The sequence below is a fragment of the Caretta caretta genome, chromosome 10 (assembly GCF_965140235.1).
Source record: "Caretta caretta isolate rCarCar2 chromosome 10, rCarCar1.hap1, whole genome shotgun sequence".
NCBI lineage: Eukaryota > Metazoa > Chordata > Testudines > Cheloniidae > Caretta > Caretta caretta.
Window position 1 is genome coordinate 43373070 of NC_134215.1, and position 21688 is coordinate 43394757.

The window sequence follows — 21688 nt, forward strand, 5'->3', positions numbered from 1 at the left end:
GCATAGCCAGCTTGCTAGGCTTCTACCCCAGCTTGTTTAACATAATATTTGTCATAACAGCTCCCATTCTGCTCCTGACCAGTGTATTTATGTTAAAAACAACATAGGCCCAGATCCACACAGGTATTTAAATGTCTAAATTCCACTGAAATCAATGGAAGATCTAAACTAATCTATCTATCCCCATACACCACCTCTATCTAATCTATCTATCTATCTAATCTGATATTGGACAGACACCTAACCTTAACACATCTGATGAGAGAGAGTGGGATTTGATTAGATATTTCTGTTGTATTCTGTCCCCTTATACCCCTTGTTAAAAGGCAAATGTTTCTGTCTGGCAGACCCTAAAGTTGTCAGTTCATGAGCAGCTGGAGAGATCCTTCTTCTGATTGCACAAAGCCTCCCCTTCTGCAGGGGTGCTGGAACAATCTGCGTAGCCGGGGTGCTGATAGCCACTGAACCAAACTGCCCTGTAGGTGATGGAAACCACTTCTAGCCAAGGGTGCGGCAGCACCCTCCCGCGCACCCCTACACCTATGCTCTTCTGCTGCCGGCTGTCAAAACACACAAATGCCCTACCGGGGAGGAAAGAGGCTGGCAGCTTGGCTGAGTCCAAGGGGTGTGCGTGGTGCTGGGTGCTGCACCTTGCTCCGGCCCCTGGTGTCTGCTCCTGGGGCCAGCACGCACAGGGCTGGCACCGCTCCCCTCCCACCGCCTTGGCATTTACCCTCTGCCCAGCTCCCCCAACTCTTGGCTTGCAGGGCGGTCAGCCCTGATCCTCCGGCCTCTGCCCCGGCTCCCGCCCGCCCAGCTGAGCCGCTCAGGCATCTGCGGCAATAGTAGCTCCCTTTGCTCTCGGAGCGGCTCCGGCGCCCGGTGCCAGTCCCACGGAGCAGGCTGGTGCAGCCCACCCCGCCCTGCCGCTCCGCAGCCCCCTCCCCGCCGCGCCCCGGGCACCCCCAGCCCCGTGCGCGGGGGAGCGGGGCTGGCAGGGGGCGGGAGAGAGGTTGTCTCCCAGCCCCTGTCCCGCTGCCGGCTGCCCCCTCTGATTGGCTCCCGCTGCCTCATTATGCTAAACCCTTGCGTCTCGTGGCGGGCTAGCCGGCTGACGTCATCCGGCCGGGGGGCAGGCGCGAGCGGGGCGCGGAGGGGCGCGCAGAGGCGGCCCCGCGCGCGGAGCAGGAGCGCGGCCGGCCGCGGGAGCATGGCCACGGGCAGCGGCGGCGCCGCGCTCAGCACCGCGGACAGCGCCGCCAGGATGAACGGGCTGAGCCCCGGCCCGGCCGGCATCGCCATGAAGGACCACGATGCCATCAAGCTGTTCGTGGGGCAGATCCCCCGCAACCTGGAGGAGGGGGACCTCAAGCCCCTCTTCGAGGAGTTCGGCAAGATCTACGAGCTCACGGTGCTGAAGGACAGGTTCACCGGCATGCACAAAGGTAGGGGCGCCCCCGGGCCCCGGCCCGGAGCAACAAAGGGCCGGCTGCTGGGGGGAGTGGGGCCCGGCCCCAGCTCCCCGCCTGCACCATGCACCCAGCCCCCACACCCCCCCAGATTACCCACCCAGCCCTGCTTCAACTGCCCCAGCTCCCCCACCTGCACTGTGCACCCAGCCCCCAAAGCCCACCAGCTCCCCAGGCCCCGTGTGTGCAAGGGGGAGAGGATCTGGCCCCCAGCATCCACACCTGCACCCAGACACTCTCCAGTCACCCACCCAGCCCCGCTGCAGCTGCCCCCAGATCGCAGGACTCTGAGCCATGGAGAGGGTAAAGTTGGGTCAGATGAAGAGCAGGGTGCCTGGTTATACATTTCCCCCTCCCCCCGTCCTTGTGGGGCTGAGCCCCATGTGTGTGCCATCGGTAACTGCTGGCTTTGCCACATTTACCAGGAGTGGTCTGGTTCAAGCATGGATGGGGGCTAGGCACTGGGAGTTGCCTACCTCTCCTTCTTTGTCTAGTGATTTAAATTAGTGCCAAAAAATTGAGTTTGTGTTTACAAATCAATATTTTCGTGCCCATGGAGGGGGGCAGCTTTTCGGTTAGGTTTCTAGCTGGAGAGAAAATCACTTCAAAACAGAGAATAAAACCTCTTGATCCCTTTAAATAATAATAATGGGGTGTTTATGGCTGGGCTTATACTGCAGTTGAGGAACAACATTTTGCAGGGAAAAATGGTGTCTGTCATCGGCTGGCAGCTGGTAACCTCGCTGAATGTCGAAAGTCGGGGGGAAGCAGTCCTGGAAAGGATTACCTGTTGGGTGACTTCTTGCAACTGTTGTGAAAGTAGTAGCATGCAAAAAGCAAAGGGGTAAACCAATTGAGTAGCAGCAGCCAAAGAGCTAGGCGAGGGAAGCAGACTCAGTTTGCGTCTAGGTAAATGCTCTGATTTGTAATACAATAAATGTTCCTCATCCATCCCAGCTAGGTCCTTAACAAATACTCTGTTTTGTATTTTTAAAAGGAATAAAGAAGTAAGGTACTCCCTCTTGATTTGTAAAAAGCAGAGGATCCAAATCCGACTCTGCTTGATAACGGATTCCCTACTTATGTTTCAAAATCTTGGTTTAGCTTTAAATGTGTCATGGAATATTCTCTGCTCCTCAGAGGGATTCTTTTCAAGGGAGAGGGGTAATGAAAGCTGGTAAATTTCAGAACTACCTGACCAGGTGGGAGCTTAGATCACTGTCCCCCATCCCCAAAACTGCCCCTCCTGAAAGATCTACAATAATAAAATCATCCCATGCCTTTGCAACTTTTCCTCGGATGGCTGTTCTGAAAAGCTCCCCTGCTAAATACAAACCAGAGGCCTTGTAATCCTGATTGCTTTCTCCTTTGCAGAATTAGGAGTTAATACCCTGTACCATGCGTGAGTTCATTACTCCTTGATTTCCAATATTTCCCAGGTAGGATTCCTGAGATAAGGGGTTTATATAATGCTGAGCCCCAGTTCAGGTAGAGGCACCAGATGACTGAAACAGAGGGGGAAGCACAGAACTGGTACATGGGAGGTCAGATCTCTCCCAGATGGAAAGAACAGAATGGTTTCCAAGACATAAAATGAGACTACAGGATGCAGGTAGCAAGAGGTATTCTCTGGAGTTTCTAGGAAGCCAAAATGAAACTTGGTCTTTAACATGATAGATGGATGATTGTTCCGCAGCTGGCAACTGTCTGGCCATTTTAACTCTCTAGTTCTCAGGTCTGTTACTGTTACCCTTCCCCAGTCCAGAAAAATAATCAGGCTTGTGCTGATATTTTAAATATCGTACTGAAAAAATGCATTTTAATTTGAGACACTCATCTCATTAAAATGTCATCCCTCTTTACTTTTTAAGCTTTGGAGTGGAGCTAGCTCATGCGTGTGCATTCAGAACTTCTACCAGACATTTCAGGATAGATAGATAGATAGATTCCTGCAAACCACACCCCCACCCCCCCCAACCCGGAGGAGAGTGCTGAGTTGGTTTGAAATGGTAAATATTCTAAATGCAGACAGCTGATAGGAAAGGGACATAAATGGCTAGTATCTAAACGGCGTTAGTTGGATATTTTAAATTTTACATCAGCAACTTTTCTAAAATGCCAAAAGATAATTTGTGTGAGTGCATGTGATCTCCCCGCTTTACACAGGAGAGTAAATACATTACACATAAAGGAAGTTTAAAGATTGCTAAACAAACAGAACAAATTGGCCACCCCCAATCGCTGTTGTCTATCCCATTGCAGGCTGATGGCAACACTCCTTGCATTGCTCCACTCCTGAATTCATTCTATTTGAAGGCAAGTTGATTGCACTTATTAAGAGTTATTAATACTTAATCATCTGGCAGATTTAATTGTGCCAATATTAAAAATGCATCAATGTCAATTTCATTCATTAAATATTTACTTTTTTTGAAGGGAAACTGTTTTGCTGCTGTTTTAATATCACTTTAAGAAGCTTTGAATAGGACCTAATAAAATAATTGGAAGAGAAAGATGTATACAGCATACAGGGAGCTGGGCAAAATTCTTCTTTCCTGTTTGCTTTGGCTAATTCTTTTTGCGAAACTCAAGTGAAATATCATTCATTCATTTCACCAGCATAATAAAGACGGGGTAAATAGATTTGTGCCTGGGCTGGGCAAATTGTGCTGTCAGTTTTGCCAGCCAGAGATATAAACAGTGCAGGTTAGATTGTGCAACCCTTATACATAACAACGAGCATTTACTCACATGACTGTGGCAGAGTTACTCATGTGAGTAAGAGCGCACCAGATTGAGAAATCTTACGCTAGTTGCATTTTTCAGTCACAAACCAAAGCATGTGATATTGAAAGGGCCAGAAACCAGTTCCCTTTTTCACACTGAGTAGCCCCTCTCCTCAGGAATAACCCCTTTACAATCAGTAGGAATTACTGAGGGCAATGCTACTAAGAGGATCAGAATCAGGCCCAAAGAGATTAGATCAAAAGATGTCAAAATTCACCCTTGTAGTTTAATCCTGAAAATAAAATAATAAATTTGTAGTGTAGCAGAAGGTGGCTACATTCTCTAATCTAATCTAATCTAATCTAATCTAATCTATCTGTCTCTCTGTCTATCTATCGAGTGTTTTCTTAGCACTCAGCACTGGAAGGAGCTCAGCTGAACTAGGCTTGACCCATAAGGACAAGATTTCTGCTTGCACCCTTTTCCTGCCTTAAATTTAAAATACCAATCAAACCTTTCCTAGAATAGTTTTACAAACCCTTTCCCTGCAACACTAAGTCCTGTCCATCATCCCCGAGTATTTCCCATCACAATAACACTCTGAAACAAAAATCTGGGGCACAAATGATGTCTCATAAACAGCAAAGCACTCTGAATTCCCCAGAATTACTATCCCTTCATTTTTGCTTTCCTTCATTTTTTCCCTCTTCTTACTTTTCCCTTCTCTACCCCTTTCACTCTTTGATCTGGCATCTGCACCATCCCTCCTTGCTCCCTCCTTCATTGACAATTTTTCCGTACGGTGTCACTGCTGAGATTTGAGCTCTTCCTTCAGTCTTCAGGATTTTTTTTGTGACTGAATTGAAATGTGCTATTGAAATTTAGCCTCTGGACCCAGATTTGGTGACAGAGCTGATGGGGGTTGGAGAAAGTGAATCAAAATGTCTAATGAAGGAAGAAAAGGAGCTGTGAAGAGAAGGAAATAACTGGCAGCACCAGTTTTGCTCCTTTCAGCACGAAGACACAGGGCCAGGGAGACCACACGCACGCACACACACACGATCTGCACCAACATAGATTGTGGTTTCTTCCTATGTACTATAGTAATTAATACCAACAACATCCAATCCCCTGTATTGGTACATAGTGCCTTTTGCCGGGAAGAATTGGTGCATGGTGTGTTACAGACAGCTTCTGGGGATGTGAACCCCAGGGCGTGTTACAGACTGCCTCTGGGGACATGAAGAGGTGTTTATTTCTTTGCCTTTGTCCACCACTGAAATGCAGCTGCCTCTGGGGAGCATTGCATTGCAAGTGTACTGGTGCGAGGCACAACAGTTCAGGAGAGGGAGGTAATGGGACCAAGGTGCTCAGTTTTGCAGGGGGAATTTAGGGAGGCAGAATATAAATGCCAGAGTTGGGTGTAAGAGTATAAATACAAAAGCTAAGTGTCTGCATAATGTGAGTGTAGAGAGACTTTGTGAAGGGCGGGGGAGGGAGATCTGTCCTGCTATACTATGTGCACAGGGCCTAACTTCACTGGCTAACACCAGCTGCCCTCCCTCAGCAGCCAGGAGGGCTCTGCTAGACACCAGGCGTGTAAGCACAGAACCTGCATTGAGCTGGGTTAGCAGATGCGGTGCTTGAAATCTCAGTGCCTGGACCCCTGTCTGGACTGAGGGTCCCACCAGAGGATCCAATGTGGCAGAAGAGCCAACTTTGGGAGTGTTCAGCGAATAGATGCTGCTGTAGACAGAGTCACAATTCATGCTCCTGATCAGAGACAGCTGGGAAAATGCTGTCTTTCTTGAAGGGCCTAGTCCAAAGCCCATTGATCTCTGTGGGGCTTACTGGTTTCTGATGACAAATTGTAGCCCATGCAAGGCTCCCTCTTCCCAATCCCACATTGGTTAGGGGCACATCAAAGCCCTTCCTTGCAGAATTAGCATACCCAGTGCAAACTAAGCTGGGGCCTGGCTCCTGAAATGCCTTTGTGCCCATCTGAGGAGCTGAGGGGATGTGGCTGAGATGGGCTGTGTTCTCCTGAGATGTGGGGTGACCCTGTCCTACAAGGGCACCCCAGCTTGGCTCTCAGCAGAGCCCTTCTCCTGATGCATGGAGAGCTCTCTCGGTAGAGCGCTTTTGGAGTCAAGTAAAGGTTATGCTGGGAAAGGCCTTGGATTGCCAGCCATGGGGATATGTTTGTCCACAGAACAGGGACTGCACGGGTGACTGCAGGGTAAGCATCCTCCCACATTGCCCCATCAGTGTGCGTCACTGCTCCGGTGAGAGGGGAGCTCGCTCTCCACATCACAGTCAGTCCTTGGTGACTCTCAGCCAGGGGGTCTAGCTGGTGCCAGCTCTCATGAGACCTCTAGGACCTGGTCTGAGACCCATTAGCTCAGCTCATGCTGAGGCCACCAACCAGCCATCGTGGTCTGGACGTTGGGTTGCTACAGTGTCACATCCATTGCCTGGCAAAACAGCCGCTGCTGGTCTTTGCTGGTGGCCTGTTGGGAGAGAAAGAAAGGGAGAGGCAAGGCTGTAGGAATATGAATAATGGCCGGAGAGCCAGAGTCTAGCTGCCTGCAGCATTTTCAGCCCCTTGGGCCAGGCAGAGGGGCAGGGATGGGCTGGCTGCCCTCTTGGCTTGTGGAGGTAGGGAACCTTTCTCTTTCCAGTGGCTTGGCTTGCTGAGGGAGAAGAGGTTACAGTGACATGGTCTCCCTGGTTACCAGCTCCCTGGAGAGTCTGGGAAGGTCTGTGTGACACACAGCACCCCCTGGGGAATGCCGTGTGAGCCACTCATGACAAAGCTCCAGTGGCATGGGTGTAATGCAGAGCAATATCCACCCACTCACCACGGGCAGGAGTGCATGGACACTAGATACCAGAGTAGCTGCAGCACTCATGCTGGCTGAGAGAGGTGTGTGCCGCCAGTACCTAGATGTACAGACAATACGGACTGCCAAGGCTGGATCAGCCTCTCTGCTTCCTTAGTAGAGGAGACCCAGATCTAGGGGGATCAGCCCTGGGGGGCCACCTGGGGGGAGCAACCCTGGAGGTCACCTGTGGGGAGCAGTGCCAGTTTGGTGGCATCTTCCCACCTTCCTCCAACCCAGGAGAAGTTTCTCTGGGAGGTGGAGGCTCCCGTGGATACCAAGGTCAGGGCTGAGCTAGCAGTATGGGGTGGGGAGCAGCCTCTTAGCAGCTCTGTTGCTGCCCCCAAGGATCTCTGAGCTGGAGCTAATGCTGCATCAAGCTGCATGGACCCCTGCTGGGCCTCTATATAACTGCTACATTAGCTGTGCTAATGAGGGGTGGTGAACACAGCAGCTATGCACTGAGTGCTGGAGACCCCCCCAAAGATCCATAGGATGCTCAGGAGATCTCTCCTAGGCAAAAGAACCCCCCTTCCTGGGGCTCTGACAGCACCTTGCTTTCCTTTCCTCTAGTTTGCCCAGTCTGGAGAGGACATCCCCTGAGTGATGTTCTGGGCCATGTCAATGCTCACTAATTTCTCTCTAGGCAGCAAAACATGCTGCGGAAGTGACACAGCTTGTCTGAGTATAGGTGGAGGCAACAGGTGTCTTGCTTGACGTATGGGTCTGATCTGAAATTCAGTGGTAGAAAATGACCTTAGCACAGAGTTCTGTTTGCTTAGTGGTTGGTAATCCTGAATGCTGAGCAAAACTCAAATGTCCGAAAAGCGTTAAGGTCACCCAGACAACCTTAACTGCCCGCTTTCAGACCTGTTAATGCACACACCTTCACACTGCCAGCTGCACCATTGTTGAAATATACAAACTCTTCCCCTCCTTTCACAGCCTGTTCACTCACCCACAGGACTCCATCAGACACTAGTCAAGGGCAAAAGGGAAATAGAAAACCCCAAGAGGCTGCCTGCCCCACCTTCTCTGTGTTCCCCTGGAGTGGGCAGTAGCTGGGGGGATGCTGCGGGTACACTTCAGGTGCAGGCAGGGGATTAGGAGGGCCAGTGGAGGCAGTAGGCAGGCCTGCTTGGCATTGTAAAGTCCAGAATAGACTCACACACTTAGCCACGGCCCCAGAAAGTGTCCCCACAGGTTCAATTTCAGAAGCACTTCACAGCCTTGTACAGCTCCCTTATGTGTACTGCCAGGACACCCTCACCTAACCATCATTAAAGCATTAGCATCCTCTCATGTTCCATCACACAACTGGCACGATCCTTTGGAATCAAAGACCGATGTCCAGCAACCACCATAACCCAGGCACTTCTGCACTGACATGGTGCATCCTGGACATGCACCCCTTTCCTTTCCTCACACAGGAGGGGGTGGAAAACATGCATCTTCCCTCAGATCACAGTCACAGCCCTGTCACAACCCTCCTATGTCCTTACAGCACGAACACTCCTGTACCAAACAGGCAGTGATTCCTGTCGGCCATTGCCCACTCGAGAGGAAGAGCGGGCGAGTGGCCTGGGCAACCTTTTTGTGTTGTCCTTTAATAGTGTTCGATGGAATCCAGGGTGGGGGCATGACTGGGTGGTGAGAGGAGGGGAAGAGCTGGCACATTTCAGCAAGTGTGGGGTGGGCAAGGTGTTGACAGGGCCTGTTGGGGCCTTGCTGGAAGAAGGCTGTGTTGAGGCTGCCTGGGCACAGCCAAATCAGAGAAAAGTATCACAGCTCCTGGGCGCAAATCTCTGATGCCGTCCGCAGCTGCTCTCATACATTGTAGGAGGGACACATGGGAATAAGGGCCAGGTCATTTCTGCCTGAGTGAATTACCACAATGGCGGGTAGATCACAACCTCCTTAGACACTGCAGAGTGGGCTGAACGCAAGGCCAATGTGGGCCACCTCTCGCCACCCAAATCAGCCTGCAGTCAGCAATCCCCATGCCGTGGTGTTCTCCTTGCTCTCCTGCAAACTTTTGCAACCTGGGGATCTAGGAATTGTCCTGAACCCACACGTTGGCAACGCTGCCAGCGCAGATAGTTCTTTTTTCTCACAGTCCTTGTGCTTTCAGTTCCAAACCTCTGTACTATGCCTCTTTGGAGACACCACATTCATCTGCCCTGAGATCAGGAAGTAGATACTTGCCTCCCCTCCTGCAAAGACTAGTAAAATACAGGTTTCAGAGTAGCAGCCATGTTAGTTTGTATTCACAAAAAGAAAAGGAGCACTTGTGGCACCTTAGAGACTAACAAATTTATTTGAGCATAAGCTTTTGTGAGCTACAGCTCACTTCATCGGATGCATTCAGTGGAAAATACAGTGGGGAGATTTATATACATAGAGAACATGAAACAATGAGTGTTACCATACACACTGTAACAAGAGTGATCACTTAAAGTGAGCTATTACCAGCAGGAGAGCAGGGGGGAGGGGGTGAACCTTCTGTAGTGATAATCAAGGTGGGCCATTTCCAGAAGTTGACAAGAACATCTGAGGAACAGTGGGGGGTGGGGTGGGGAGGAATAAATATGGGAAAATAGTTTTACTTTGTGTAATGACCCATCCACTCCCAGTCTCTATGCAAGCCTAAGTTAATTGTATCCAGTTTACAAATTAATTCCAATTCAGCAGTCTCTTGTTGGAGTCTGTTTTTGAAGTTTTTTTGTTGAAGAATTACAACTTTTAGGTCTGTAATTGAGTGACCAGAGAGACTGAAGTGTTCTCCAACTGGTTTTTGAAAGTTATAATTCTTGACGTCTGATTTGTGTCCATTTATTCTTTTACGTAGCAACTGTCCAGTTTGACCAATGTACATGGCAGAGGGGCATTGCTGGCACGTGATGGCATATATCACATTGGTAGAAGTGCAGGTGAACGAGTCTCTGATGGTGTGGCTGATGTGATTAGGCCCTATGATGGTGTCCCCTGAATAGATATGTAGACACAGTTGGCAACGGGCTTTGTTGCAAGGATAGGTTCCTGGGTTAGTGGTTCTGTTGTGTGGTGTGTGGTTGCTGGTGAGTATCTGTGTCAGGCTGGGAGGCTTTCTGTAAGCAAGGACTGGCCTATGTCCCAAGATCTGTGAGAGTGATGGATCGTCCTTCAGGATAGGTTGTAGATCCTTGATGATGCGTTGGAGAGGTTTTAGTTGGGAGCTGAAGGTGATGGCTAGTGGCGTTCTGTTATTTTCTTTGTTGGGCCTGTCCTGTAGTAGGTGACTTCTGGGTACTCTTCTGGCTCTGTCAATCTGTTTCTTCACTTCAGCAGGTGGGTATTATAGTTGTAAGAATGCTTGATAGAGATCCTGTAGGTGTTTGTCACTGTCTGAGGGGTTGGAGCAAATGCGGTTGTTTCGTAGAGCTTGGCTGTAGACAATGGATCGTGTGGTGTGGTCTGGATGAAAGCTGGAGGCATGTAGATAGGCATAGTGGTCAGTAGGTTTCCGGTATAGGGTGGTGTTTATGTGACCATCGCTTATTAGCACCGTATTGTCCAGGAAGTGGATCTCTTATGTGGGCTGGTCCAGGCTGAGGTTGATGGTGGGATGGAAATTGTTGAAATCATGGTGGAATTCCTCAAGGGCTTCTTTTCCATGGGTCCAGATGATGAAGATGTCATCAATGTAGCTCAAGTAGAGTAGGGGCATTAGGAGACGAGAGCCGAGGAAGCGTTGTTCTAAATCAGCCATAAAAATATTGGCATACTGTGGGGCCATGCGGGTACCCATAGCAGTGCTGCTGATTTGAAGGTATACATTGTCCCCAAATGTGAAATAGTTATGGGTGAGGACAAAGTCACAAAGTTCAGCTACCAGGTTTGCTGTGACATTATTGGGGATACTGTTCCTGATGGCTTGTAGTCCATCTTTGTGTGGAATGTTGGTGTAGATGGCCTCTACATCCATAGTGGCCAGGATGGTATTTTCAGGAAGATCACCAATGGATTGTAGTTTTTTCAGGAAGTCAGTGGTGTCTCGAAGATAGCTGGGAGTGCTGGTAGCGTAGGGCCTGAGAAGGGAGTCTACATAGCCAGACAATCCTGCTGTCAGGGTGCCAATGCCTGAGATGATGGGGCGTCCAGGATTCCCAGGTTTATGGATCTTGGGTAGTAGATAGAATATCCCAGGTCGGGGTTCCAGGGGTGTGTCTGTGCGGATTTGTTCTTGTGCTTTTTCAGGGAGTTTCTTGAGCAAATGGTGTAGTTTCTTTTGGTAACTCTCAGTGGGATCAGAGGGTAATGGCTTGTAGAAAGTGGTGTTGGAGAGCTGCCTAGCAGCCTCTTCTTCATATTCCGACCTATTCATGATGACGACAGCACCTCCTTTGTCAGCCTTTTTGATTATGATGTCAGAGTTGTTTCTGAGGCTGTGGATGGCATTGTGTTCTGCACGGCTGAGGTTATGGGGCAAGTGATGCTGCTTTTCCACAATTTCAGCCCATGCATGTCGGCAGAAGCACTCTATGTAGCAGTCCAGTCTATTGTTTCGACCTTCAGGAGGAGTCCACCTAGAATCCTTCTTTATGTAGTCTTGGTAGGAAGATCTCTGTGGGTTAGTATGTTGTTCAGAGGTGTGTTGGAAATATTCCTTGAGTCGGAGACGTCGAAAATAGGATTCTAGGTCACCACAGAACTGTATCATATTCATGGAGGTGGAGGGGCAGAAGGAGAGGCCCCAAGATAGGACAGATTCTTCTGCTGGGCTAAGAGTATAGTTGGATAGATTAACAATATTGCTGGGTGGGTTAAGGGAACCACTGTTGTGGCCCCTTGTAGCATATAGTAGTTTAGAAAGTTTAGTGTCCTTTTTCTTTTGTAGAGAAGCAAAGTGTGTGTTGTAAATGGCTTGTCTAGTTTTTGTAAAGTCCAGCCACGAGGAAGTTTGTGTGGAAGATTGTTTTTTTATGAGAATATCCAGTTTTGAGAGCTCATTCTTAATCTTTCCCTGTTTGCTGTAGAGGATGTTGATCAGGTGGTTCCGCAGTTTCTTTGAGAGCATGTGGCACAAGCTGTCAGCGTAGTCTGTGTGGTATGTAGATTGTAATGGATTTTTTACCTTCAGTCCTTTTGGTATGATGTCCATCTGTTTGCATTTGGAAAGGAAGATGATGTCTATCTGTATCAGCATGAGTTTTTTCATGAAGTTGATAGATTTCCATTCCATACGGCTAAATTCAGTGCCTTGCATAATGACAGGTTTCAGAGTAGCAGCTGTGTTAGTCTGTATTCTCAAAAAGAAAAGGAGTACTTGTGGCACTTTAGAGACTAACAAATTTATTTGAGCATGTGCTTTCGTGAGCTACAGCTCACTTCATTGGATGCATTCAGTGGAAAATACAGTGGGGAGATTTATATACATAGAGAACATGAAACAATGGGTGTTACCATACACACTATAACGAGAGTGATCACTTAAGGTGAGCTATTACCAGCAGGAGAGCGGGGGGGAAAGTTGCAATTCTTCAACAAAAAAACTTCAAAAACAGACTCCAACGAGAGACTGCTGAATTGGAATTAATTTGCAAAGTGGATACAATTAACTTAGGCTTGAACAGAGACTGGGAGTGGATGGGTCATTACACAAAGTAAAACTATTTCCCCATGTTTATTCCCCCCCCCCCACCCCCTCACCCCCACTGTTCCTCAGACGTTCTTGTCAACTGCTGGAAATGGCCCACCTTGATTATCACCACAAAAGGTTTTTTCCCCCCTGCTCTCTTTCTGGTAATAGCTCACCTTAAGTGATCACTCTCATTACAGTGTGTATGGTAACACCCATTGTTTCATGTTCTCTGGGTATATAAATCTCCCCACTGTATTTTCCACTGAATTCATCCGATGAAGTGAGCTGTAGCTCACGAAAGCTTCTGCTCAGATAAATTTGTTAGTCTCTAAGGTGCCACAAGTACTCCTTTTCTTTTTTAGTAAAATACAGACTCCCTCAAACAGCCAATCCAAGGCTTGCCTACCACCCAGGCCCATGTCCTGTCCCCTCCACAGCCCCTCTCCCTGTCATCCCCCGCCCCACACACATACAGTCCTCTCCCTCCAGCTCCTCCTCACCCCACAGAACACAGATGTTGGTTAGACTGGCTGTTGACTATTCCGCTGCGTTCACAGTAACCCTCCCATAAACTAAACACACGTTATAACAGAGACAGCTTGCAGCAAGCAACATGTGTTCTTCAATCTTTATTGCACAGACATACAAGGGTTCGGACTAGAAACTTGTGTGGCAGAGTGCTGAAGAAGAGAGGGGATCCAGGAGAGGGGGCGGGGACAGAGACTGGAGTCCGGATTTTCCCAGTGTCCCAGCAGCCAAGAGGGAATTCCCTCAGGGTGCCATCTGGAAGGGAGGGGTGTGACTTGGGCTAAGGGGTGGGATTTGGTGGGAGGGGCTTGAGCGTGTGTTTTGGCAACCCAAGTAAGGACACCTCCAGAAGGCAGGGTTTCCCAGAAGGAAGTTACTGTCAGCTAATGGGACATCACTTTCCAAAGACTGCAGGTTGTGCCTGGGAGGTGGGAAAGGTCTGTGTAATGTCCCAGGGCCAGGCCCTCCAGATCCCTGACCAGAACTTGGCAACATCCTAGGGTCCCGCAGAGCCCAGTGCCTGCTGGGACGAGGCTGTGGGGATGCCTGTGTAGTGGAGGGTGGAGTCAGACACTCTATTTATGAGCAGCAGGGTGTTGAGCAGCCAATATTCTGCCTTGTTTGGAGGGGGCTATCTCCCCACACCCCATAGACAACTTTGGGCTCTACAAAGAGTGCGGGAGGAAGAATGTGGCACTGTTGGGTTTACCTAAGAGGTTCAGGGCGAATCACTACTGCCTGGGGGTAGCCTCGTCTGTGCCCACTGCTACTGGCAAAACAAGCGCCCCACTTCTTGCTCTGAGAGCCCCACTCTTTTCCTCTGTAGGCTGGCAATTTCCACCCCCAGCCTTAGGCTCCCTGAGTGAGTCACTGGTAGGGTTGCCAGGTGTCTGGTTTTCGACTGGAATACCAAGTAGAAAAGGGACCCGGGCAGCTCTGGTCAGCACCACTGATCGGGCCTCTAAAAGTACAGTGGGTGGCGCAGTGGGGCTAAGGCAGGTTCCCTAGCTGCCCGGGCTCCGCATGGCTCCTGGAAGCAGCCAGCATGTCTGGCTCCTAGGCACAGGGGTGGCCATGGGGGCTCTGTGAGTTGCCCCTGCCCCAAGTGAGGGCTCCGCAGTTCCCATTGGCCGGGAACTGCAGCCTATGGGATCTGCGGGGGCGTCACCTGCAGGTGTGGACAGCACGCAGAGCCACCTGGCTGTGTCTCCACCTAGGAGCCGGAGTGGGGACATGCTGCTGCTTCTGGGAGCCGCCTGAGGTAAGTGCCACCCTGCCAGAGCCCGCACACCTCACTCTCTGCCACACTCCAACCCTCTACCCCAGTCCTGAGCCCACTCCCGCACCCAAACTCCCTCCCAGAGCCCACACCCCCACCCTCTCCCACACCCCAACCCACCTGCCCCAGCCCTGAGCCCCCTCCTGCACCCCAAAGCCCTCATCCCTGGTCCCACTTCTAAGCCCACACCCCCAGCTGGAGCCCTCACCCCCTCCCACACCTCAACTCCCTGCCCCATCATGGAGCCCCCTCCCACACCCTGAACCCCTCATTTCTGGCCCCCCTGGTGCCCACACCCTCAGCCTGAGCCCTCACTCCCTCCTGCACCTCAACCCCTTGCCTCAGCCTGGTGAAAGTGAGTGAGGGTGGGGCAGAGTGAGCAACGGAGGGAGCGGGGATGGAGTGAGCAGGGGTGGGGCCTCGGAGAAGGGGCAGGGCAGGGGCGGGGAAGGCGCATGGCAAGGGTCTTCGGTTTTGTGTGATTAGAAAGTTGGCAACCCTAGTCACTGGGACAGAGCAGAGAGAAGCTGGCACTAAATCTATACAGCTAGTTCCCCGCAGAGTTCTGCACTGGCCTGGGGCACAGGTCTCTCCCACCTGTCTATACACCCCACTGCATTACACCTGAATGCCCAGCCCCGCGACCCTGGACACCCACAATGCGCACACATCCGCTGTTTCCCCTCTGCTCCATGCTGCATGAGCTGTGTCTCTGGGAAAGGCAAGAGACGTTTCTTTCACCAAACTGAAGATGATGATTCCAAGAAAAGGCAGCGTTAGGATTGAAAACATGATCACAGATAAAAGAAACAGATAAACTGCAGCCTAGAGCCTGTGCATACTGCCAAGGTCCTTTCCTGGCTACTGGGGTATTTCTCACCCTCTAGCCTGGCCACCCAGTGCTGGGCCTGTCCAGAGAGCTGGGAGCCACTTTTCATGAGACAGAGTTTGACTACTGTAATCTGTGTCCTTCTTTCCCCTGTTACACAGTTCCAGTCTCTTTTCAAAGCCAGGGTGCTTCGTTACCTTCAGCTGCCCACCCTTCTCCCCGCCAATGGTCCCGCTATTCAGCGTCATCTTCCTGGGCTACTTTGTAAAGGCCCAAACCTGCACCTTGTCTTGACTGTCACATGGATGTCAGTGATTTCACTTGTGCCTGAATGAGCGCTGAAAGCCTCTGCCCCAGGTGACCGGTTTTGCCTCCCACAGCTTTGGAACACAATGTCCTACGTGTCACAGATCTTCAAATCTTTGCTGTCCATCTGTCCCAAAATAACCACGAGAACCAGCGAGTATCTTAGGGCAGAGACCCCGCCCTGGCCTCCTGTGGTGAAACGTCCTACAGGTGGGGAACACGGGGCAGGGTGCCCACCTGGGCATGTCCTGGCACGTCCCTGGCTACAGACTCATAATTGTAGGTTTCAGAGTAACAGCCGTGTTAGTCTGTATTCGCAAAAAGAAAAGGAGTACTTGTGGCACCTTAGAGACTAACCAGTTTATTTGAGCATAAGCTTTCGTGAGCTACAGCTCACTTCATCGGATGCATACCGTGGAAAGTGTAGAAATACTTTCCACAGTATGCATCCGATGAAGTGAGCTGTAGCTCACGAAAGCTTATGCTCAAATAAATTGGTTAGTCGCTAAGGTGCCACAAGTCCTCCTTTTCTTTTTACTCATAATTGTGTAGCCCCATCTGTTGCCAACAGGGGGCGCCTGGGACACAGCTACTCACTCTGGGCCAGCTTTTAAAGTGTTCAGCGCCCTCTGTTGGGGCTGCATTGTCAGTGCCATTTAGCTTCAGTGGAGGCAGCAAGGCTGAGGTTTCCAAAGGAGTCACAATTCCCATTGAATGCCATGCTGCTGTGATACGCCCCACCTGCCTCGGGGCACCACCTTTCTCAGCAGGATAAAATCCTATAGCAAGGGGGTGTTGGGAGCTGGGAGGGGGGCTGAGCGCTGCGGGGGAGACTCTGGCCTGTTATTTCAAACCCAGCAGACCTAGAAATCACTTTACAAGCCAGCCATTGGCATGCAAATATCTCAAAGGTAAAGCAAGGCCAGGCGGCCAGCATCCTGGTGATTTTGGACATGCTTCTACCTTGGTCTGCTTGTATCTTGGCTGCTCAACAGGGTCAGACATGGTCACTGCTTGGCTGGGAGACCTCGGTGGAAAAAAACGTGACACTCCAGGAAGTGGCAGGTAGTGCTTCCCCTCTGAGTCATGCCAGGCTTCAGGAGAGGAAGGAAAGCCTTGTGGTTAAGGAGACGGACACAGATTTGGGTTTGATTCCTGCCTCTGCCACAGACTTCCTGCCTGTTGGGCAAGTCAGTTAATTCTCTCTGGCCCTTGCATCCCCATCTGTGAAAAATGGGGATAATAAATCTTTCTGACCTTGCAGGATGTAAGCCGGATAAAGCCATGTTAGTGGGGTGAAGGGGCTGTAGAAATAGCCAGACAGAACAGGGTTAAAGGAAGAGGAGTCTAAAGATGTTAGCCTAAGCCCTAGGTCAGAGCCCATGTGCACTAAAAGATGCTTAGTGCACATGGAGTGGAGCATGAACAGGTGGTCCACCCCTTCCTCTGCAATTTTACCAGCCTGTAGCACTAATTAGAGCATCCTTGGGGCTGGTCTAACTTGTGCCTGCAGGTACTGGCTCCCAAGAAGCCACTTCACAAGCGCCAGTAGCGAAAATCCCCAATGGCTGGAAATGGGACATTACATGGGGAGGGCTTTGAGTTATAACAGGGAATCTTTCCTAGGTATCTGCCTGGTAGGTCTTGCCCACATGCTCAGGATCTAACTGATCGCCATATTTAGGATCGGGAAGGAATTTTCCCTCGGGTCAGATTGGCAAGAGACCCTGGAGGTCTTTTTCCTTCCTCTGCAGCCTGGGGCATGAATCACTTGCAAGTTTGGTGGATTTTCTGTAACTTGATGTCTCTACACCATGATTTGAGGACATCAGTAACTCAGCCAGAGGTTGGGGGTCTATTACTGGAGTGTGTGTTGGGCGGGGGTAAGGTTCTGTGGCCTGCAATGTGCAGGAGGTCAGACTAGATGATCACTATGGTCCTGTCTAGGGTGACCAGATAGCAAGTGTAAAAAATTGGGATGGGGGTGGGGGGTAATAGGTGCCTATGTAAGAAAAAGCCCCCAAAATCGGGACTGTCCCTATAAAATCGGGACATCTGGTTCCCCTAGTCCCGTCTGACCTTAAAGTGTATGAGTCTATGAGTGCATTGTGTAGCAGCTAACCTTAGAACAACTGGGGCTGGGCTGTCTAAGCCAGCTGTGGATTTCCCTATGCTAAGGGACTCCTTTGCTGAGGGCAGCATTAGGTAGCCACTGGACTCCTGCAGGAAAGTAGGAATCCAAAAGAAGTACCCCATCACCCCCCAGAAGCAGATGCTGAGGCCAGAGGGGTTGACACCCAGGACTCACAGGGACCCATGGCTGGCAGTGGGAATGATCACTGCTTTCTGGCTAAAGGACAGCTGGGCAGCCCCTTCTCTTTTCTAGGCAAGCCAGTTCCCAGAATCCCCACTCACGAGCTCCTATTCTCCAGTTCTGCTAGCCATTTGGGACTACATTTCCCAGGATGCCCTGCACTTGAGCCTCCCACAACCAGCTGACTATGAACCCAAGCCAGGGAATGCCTTTTTGGAAACAGCCATTGCTCCCAAGGGGAGAGCGTACGCAGCACTGCTGAGAGCACACAGCAGGCTTCCCGCAGTGCTGGGCACCTGAACTGACGGGACACCTTCAAACAGCAACCCTGCCACCGCATGCCTGGAGAAGAAGATCTGGCTGACCCTCAATGAATGGAAATGAGGAATCCCCCCTTGTGCTAGGCGTGCCCCGTCACAGCCTTGGCCAGCTTTGGCCTGTAATGGGCAACCGATGGTAACAGGGTGGGGCTTTGGACTTGTCCAGTGGCTATCCAGATTTCTGAGTCTGTTCCAGCCTGGGCCTTTAGCTCAAGCCATGACAGCACCTGATCTAGATCCCTCAGTCCTTTGGCCAGAGGACGCAGGCAGGGGCATTATTGCAAGTGGGCATTATCAGTTCCTCTAGGGAGGAGCAGAGGGTACCAGATGCCCAGTGAAGCCTCTTTTCTAGCAGGGTTCCTGGCCTCACAGAAGCACCATGCTGGTGTAGATGCTCGGAGATGTAAAAGTGAGGTCCTGAGCATTCCTGGCCATCAGAGATCATCCCGGGGCCCTTTTCACAGTGTCAGGGAGCTGAGCCCTGGGGTCCTGGCCAAAGCCCACCTCCCCAAATTCCCTATGGCAATTTCAGGTGGAGGTTGGATCACCCTTGGTTACCTGATGGGGCAGTGTTGCTGTGCTCTGTGAAACAGCTGTCCTGACTCACCCCAGAAGGGGCTGCATTTCAGGAGAGGGTGAAGTGATCCCTGGATAAGGTGTGTGGGGACGAAAGGTGAGAAATGCTTGTAAAATAAGGGGACAGATTTATCCCTGGTGTAGTCATTGGCATTACATCGGGGATGAGTTGGACCCACCCTCACTGTCCGAACCCCGGCTGGATGAAGAGCAATCAGTCATGCCCTTTGAGATCAGTACTTACTGCTGCTTCCACAGCTGATCGCAGGGAGAGCAGTTCCTCATGGACTCTTAGGCCATTAACCCCTCAGTGGCTGAAGTCTTTTAGCTACTAAATGACTGAAAGGTAGCGTCTGTCTTGGGGAAGGGTGTTTGTGCGGGGGCAACTGGGGAGGAGACACCCACCTCTGGGTCTAACAGTCTGGGCCAGATCCAGGCAGGGATAGTGCCCTGCACTCTGCCCCACACCCCGTCATGTTGCCCAGCCTCACTGTACAGCCCGTCCCTGGTCTGACATGGGCATTGTAGGCCCTTGCGTGGGGCCAGCTCCTGGAGCCATGTGAGGAAATCAGCTTTCATTAAAAACCAATAGGAAGATTCTGAGCCCCCTGGCTGGGAAGAAAAGCTTGAAAACATGACCTGGGTGCAACAATTTCGCCTGCGTTTGCAGAGACCCTGAGATAATAGCTCTGAGAGCCCCAGGCAGCTCAAGGGAGTGTTAACCCCCAGCCCTACTGCTCTGGGAGCCCAGCCAGCCTCACCCCAACAGCATGAGAAGAGCCCAGCCCCAGGCAGATACACCCCAATTGTGGGGGTAAATACTGCGGGTGCCCCCTGCCTCCTTGGGGGACAGAGGGTATGCCTGCTGCATCGCCCAAGGGGAGGGAGACTTGGGCTGCTCCTGGGGATATGTGAGACATACTGCTGCCCCAGCCTCTCTGGGGGAGGGGTGACCCCAACTGGAGGTGGGGGTAATGGCATGAGGGTGTGGCTGTGCTCAAAGGAGGGCCTTGTCTCAGGGCAGCCTGCTCCCCACAACCTGGTCCGATCCCCATCTCCCCACCTTGGCAGCCTAGTGCTGCTGATTTGTTAATCTGGAGGGATTTGCTTTAATCCTGGTGTGTTTGGCTCTGCTCGCTGATTTCAATTAACCAGACCTGGCTAATGCACTCCGATTGCCTTAGATCCAAGCCCGTTTCCCCTCTTCCTGGACCCAGCACTGTCCTTGCACAGCGGCCAAATCCACATCACCTCATTTGTGATTTAGACCCAGTTCCGTGGACAGGCGGGGCCTGCAGCTTTGGTCTCCATGCCAGGGGAGCCAGTACCGAGTACTGGGCCCCTCTGGGTGGACAGCCAAATTTCGGTATCGATTCCCTGGGGCTTACAGTCAGTCTCCATGGCACAGCCAGCCCCAGGCTTCCCCAGGGGCAATGCCAGTGACGGTGCCAATGCAGTGGTGGTTGTGGTGCCGTGTTAGGATACAGGGATACAGTGAGACTGCTCCTCTGCCCACAGGTGGTAGGAATGATTGGACTGACTCCCTAGTAATAGCAGAAACAGCATGCACGCGCCCCTGACAAGAGAAGGTGATGATAAGAGACCCAGCATGAGGGACAGACATGTTGGAGCCTCTTTGGTGCCCCCTACCCAGGGCCTTGCTGACCCCTCCCTGGCGAGGAGCGCAGGATTCACCCTTGTTAGGCCTCCAAGACTTGGGTGTCTGCAGGTGGCCAGTGAAGAGATTTGTTTGCTGCGCCCCAGCCCAGCACGCTCTCCAGGGCGTGGCGGGGTCAAGCCGGGCTCTGTGTGGCTCCTGCAGCATCCACAGGGTGAGATCCTGCTGCCCAGTCCTGCTCTCGGCTCCCCGGCAGCATCAGTGAACGGCGCAGAGCGGGAGCTGAGCACAGAGCGGGACTCTGCTGGTGAACTGGGGTGATGAGGGCCGAGCTGGAAGAGGGCAGTGCTAGAGCTTCAGGGCATGAAAGAGGCTCAGGAGACGCAGCGGGGCGGATGTGCTCAGGAGAGGCCATTATCCAGGATCACTGCAGAGCGGTGGGAGTCTGCAGTCTGCCTGGCCAGGGTTTCGCTGAGGACTGGCTATGGCACGCCTGCCTGCGTACCTTAGTCGCCCCTTTCCGTGCTGCCATGTGCCCTTCGCTGCAGCTGGGGAGAGGCGCCATGTCAACTCCGTGCTGGGTTTGTCGTCTGGGCAGGAGCTCTGGCTCGGCGTCTGTGCAATAACTGCCTTCTCTCCCCTCCCCAGGCTGCGCCTTCCTCACATACTGTGCCCGGGACTCTGCTCTGAAAGCCCAGAGTGCGCTGCATGAGCAGAAGACGTTACCTGGGGTAAGTGACACCAGCTCGTTCTTCGGGGAATCGGGAATGGCCGGTGGGGCAGAGTCCGCAGCCCGACGTGAGTGGGTGGCATCTGGGCAAACCTGAGTTCACTACTTGGCTTATGGGATCTGGATCGTTTGTCAGAGTAGAGTGAGTTCAAGCCAAATCCTCAGTGCTGTGCCCTGCGAAATCCCGTTTACTCCAGCTGGGGAGCTGGCCCCATGCAGCTGCAGCTGTTTCAGGGCTACGAATTCTGTGCTGGCTGAGGCATCACTGGGGTTATTTTTTGGTTAATTTCCTTCATTCACCGAGGCCTGCCGTAAACCCCCTGGGTTTTCTCTCTGTTTGGAAGCATCTCTCCTACTCTCACATACTGGTAACCGAGCAGCACCCCAGTGGCAGCCAGGCTGCTAGCCCCAGGGCCAGTGTCGCAGGGGGAGGGCAGAATCCAGATCCCCAGGTATGTGGGGTTGCATCCAGGTTTAGTGCATCTCCTCT

At 51.6% G+C, this 21688-nt stretch overlaps 1 protein-coding gene across 12 annotated transcripts in view; it reads left to right on the top strand.

Moving 5' to 3' along the window:
- Positions 1-1184: 1184 nt before the first annotated feature.
- Positions 1185-21688, top strand: part of CELF6 (CUGBP Elav-like family member 6) — a 242235-nt gene continuing 221731 nt past the window's right edge. For all 12 annotated transcript variants that reach the window (XR_012670191.1, XR_007358668.2, XR_007358667.2 and 9 more), the window contains exons 1-2: positions 1185-1445; positions 21117-21199. Coding sequence is in view for 9 of the 12 variants with exons in the window: in XM_048865634.2 (XP_048721591.1) it covers positions 1211-1445; positions 21117-21199 (318 nt within the window). In the remaining 3 variants the exon portion in view is untranslated. The remainder of the gene's footprint in view (positions 1446-21116; positions 21200-21688) is intronic.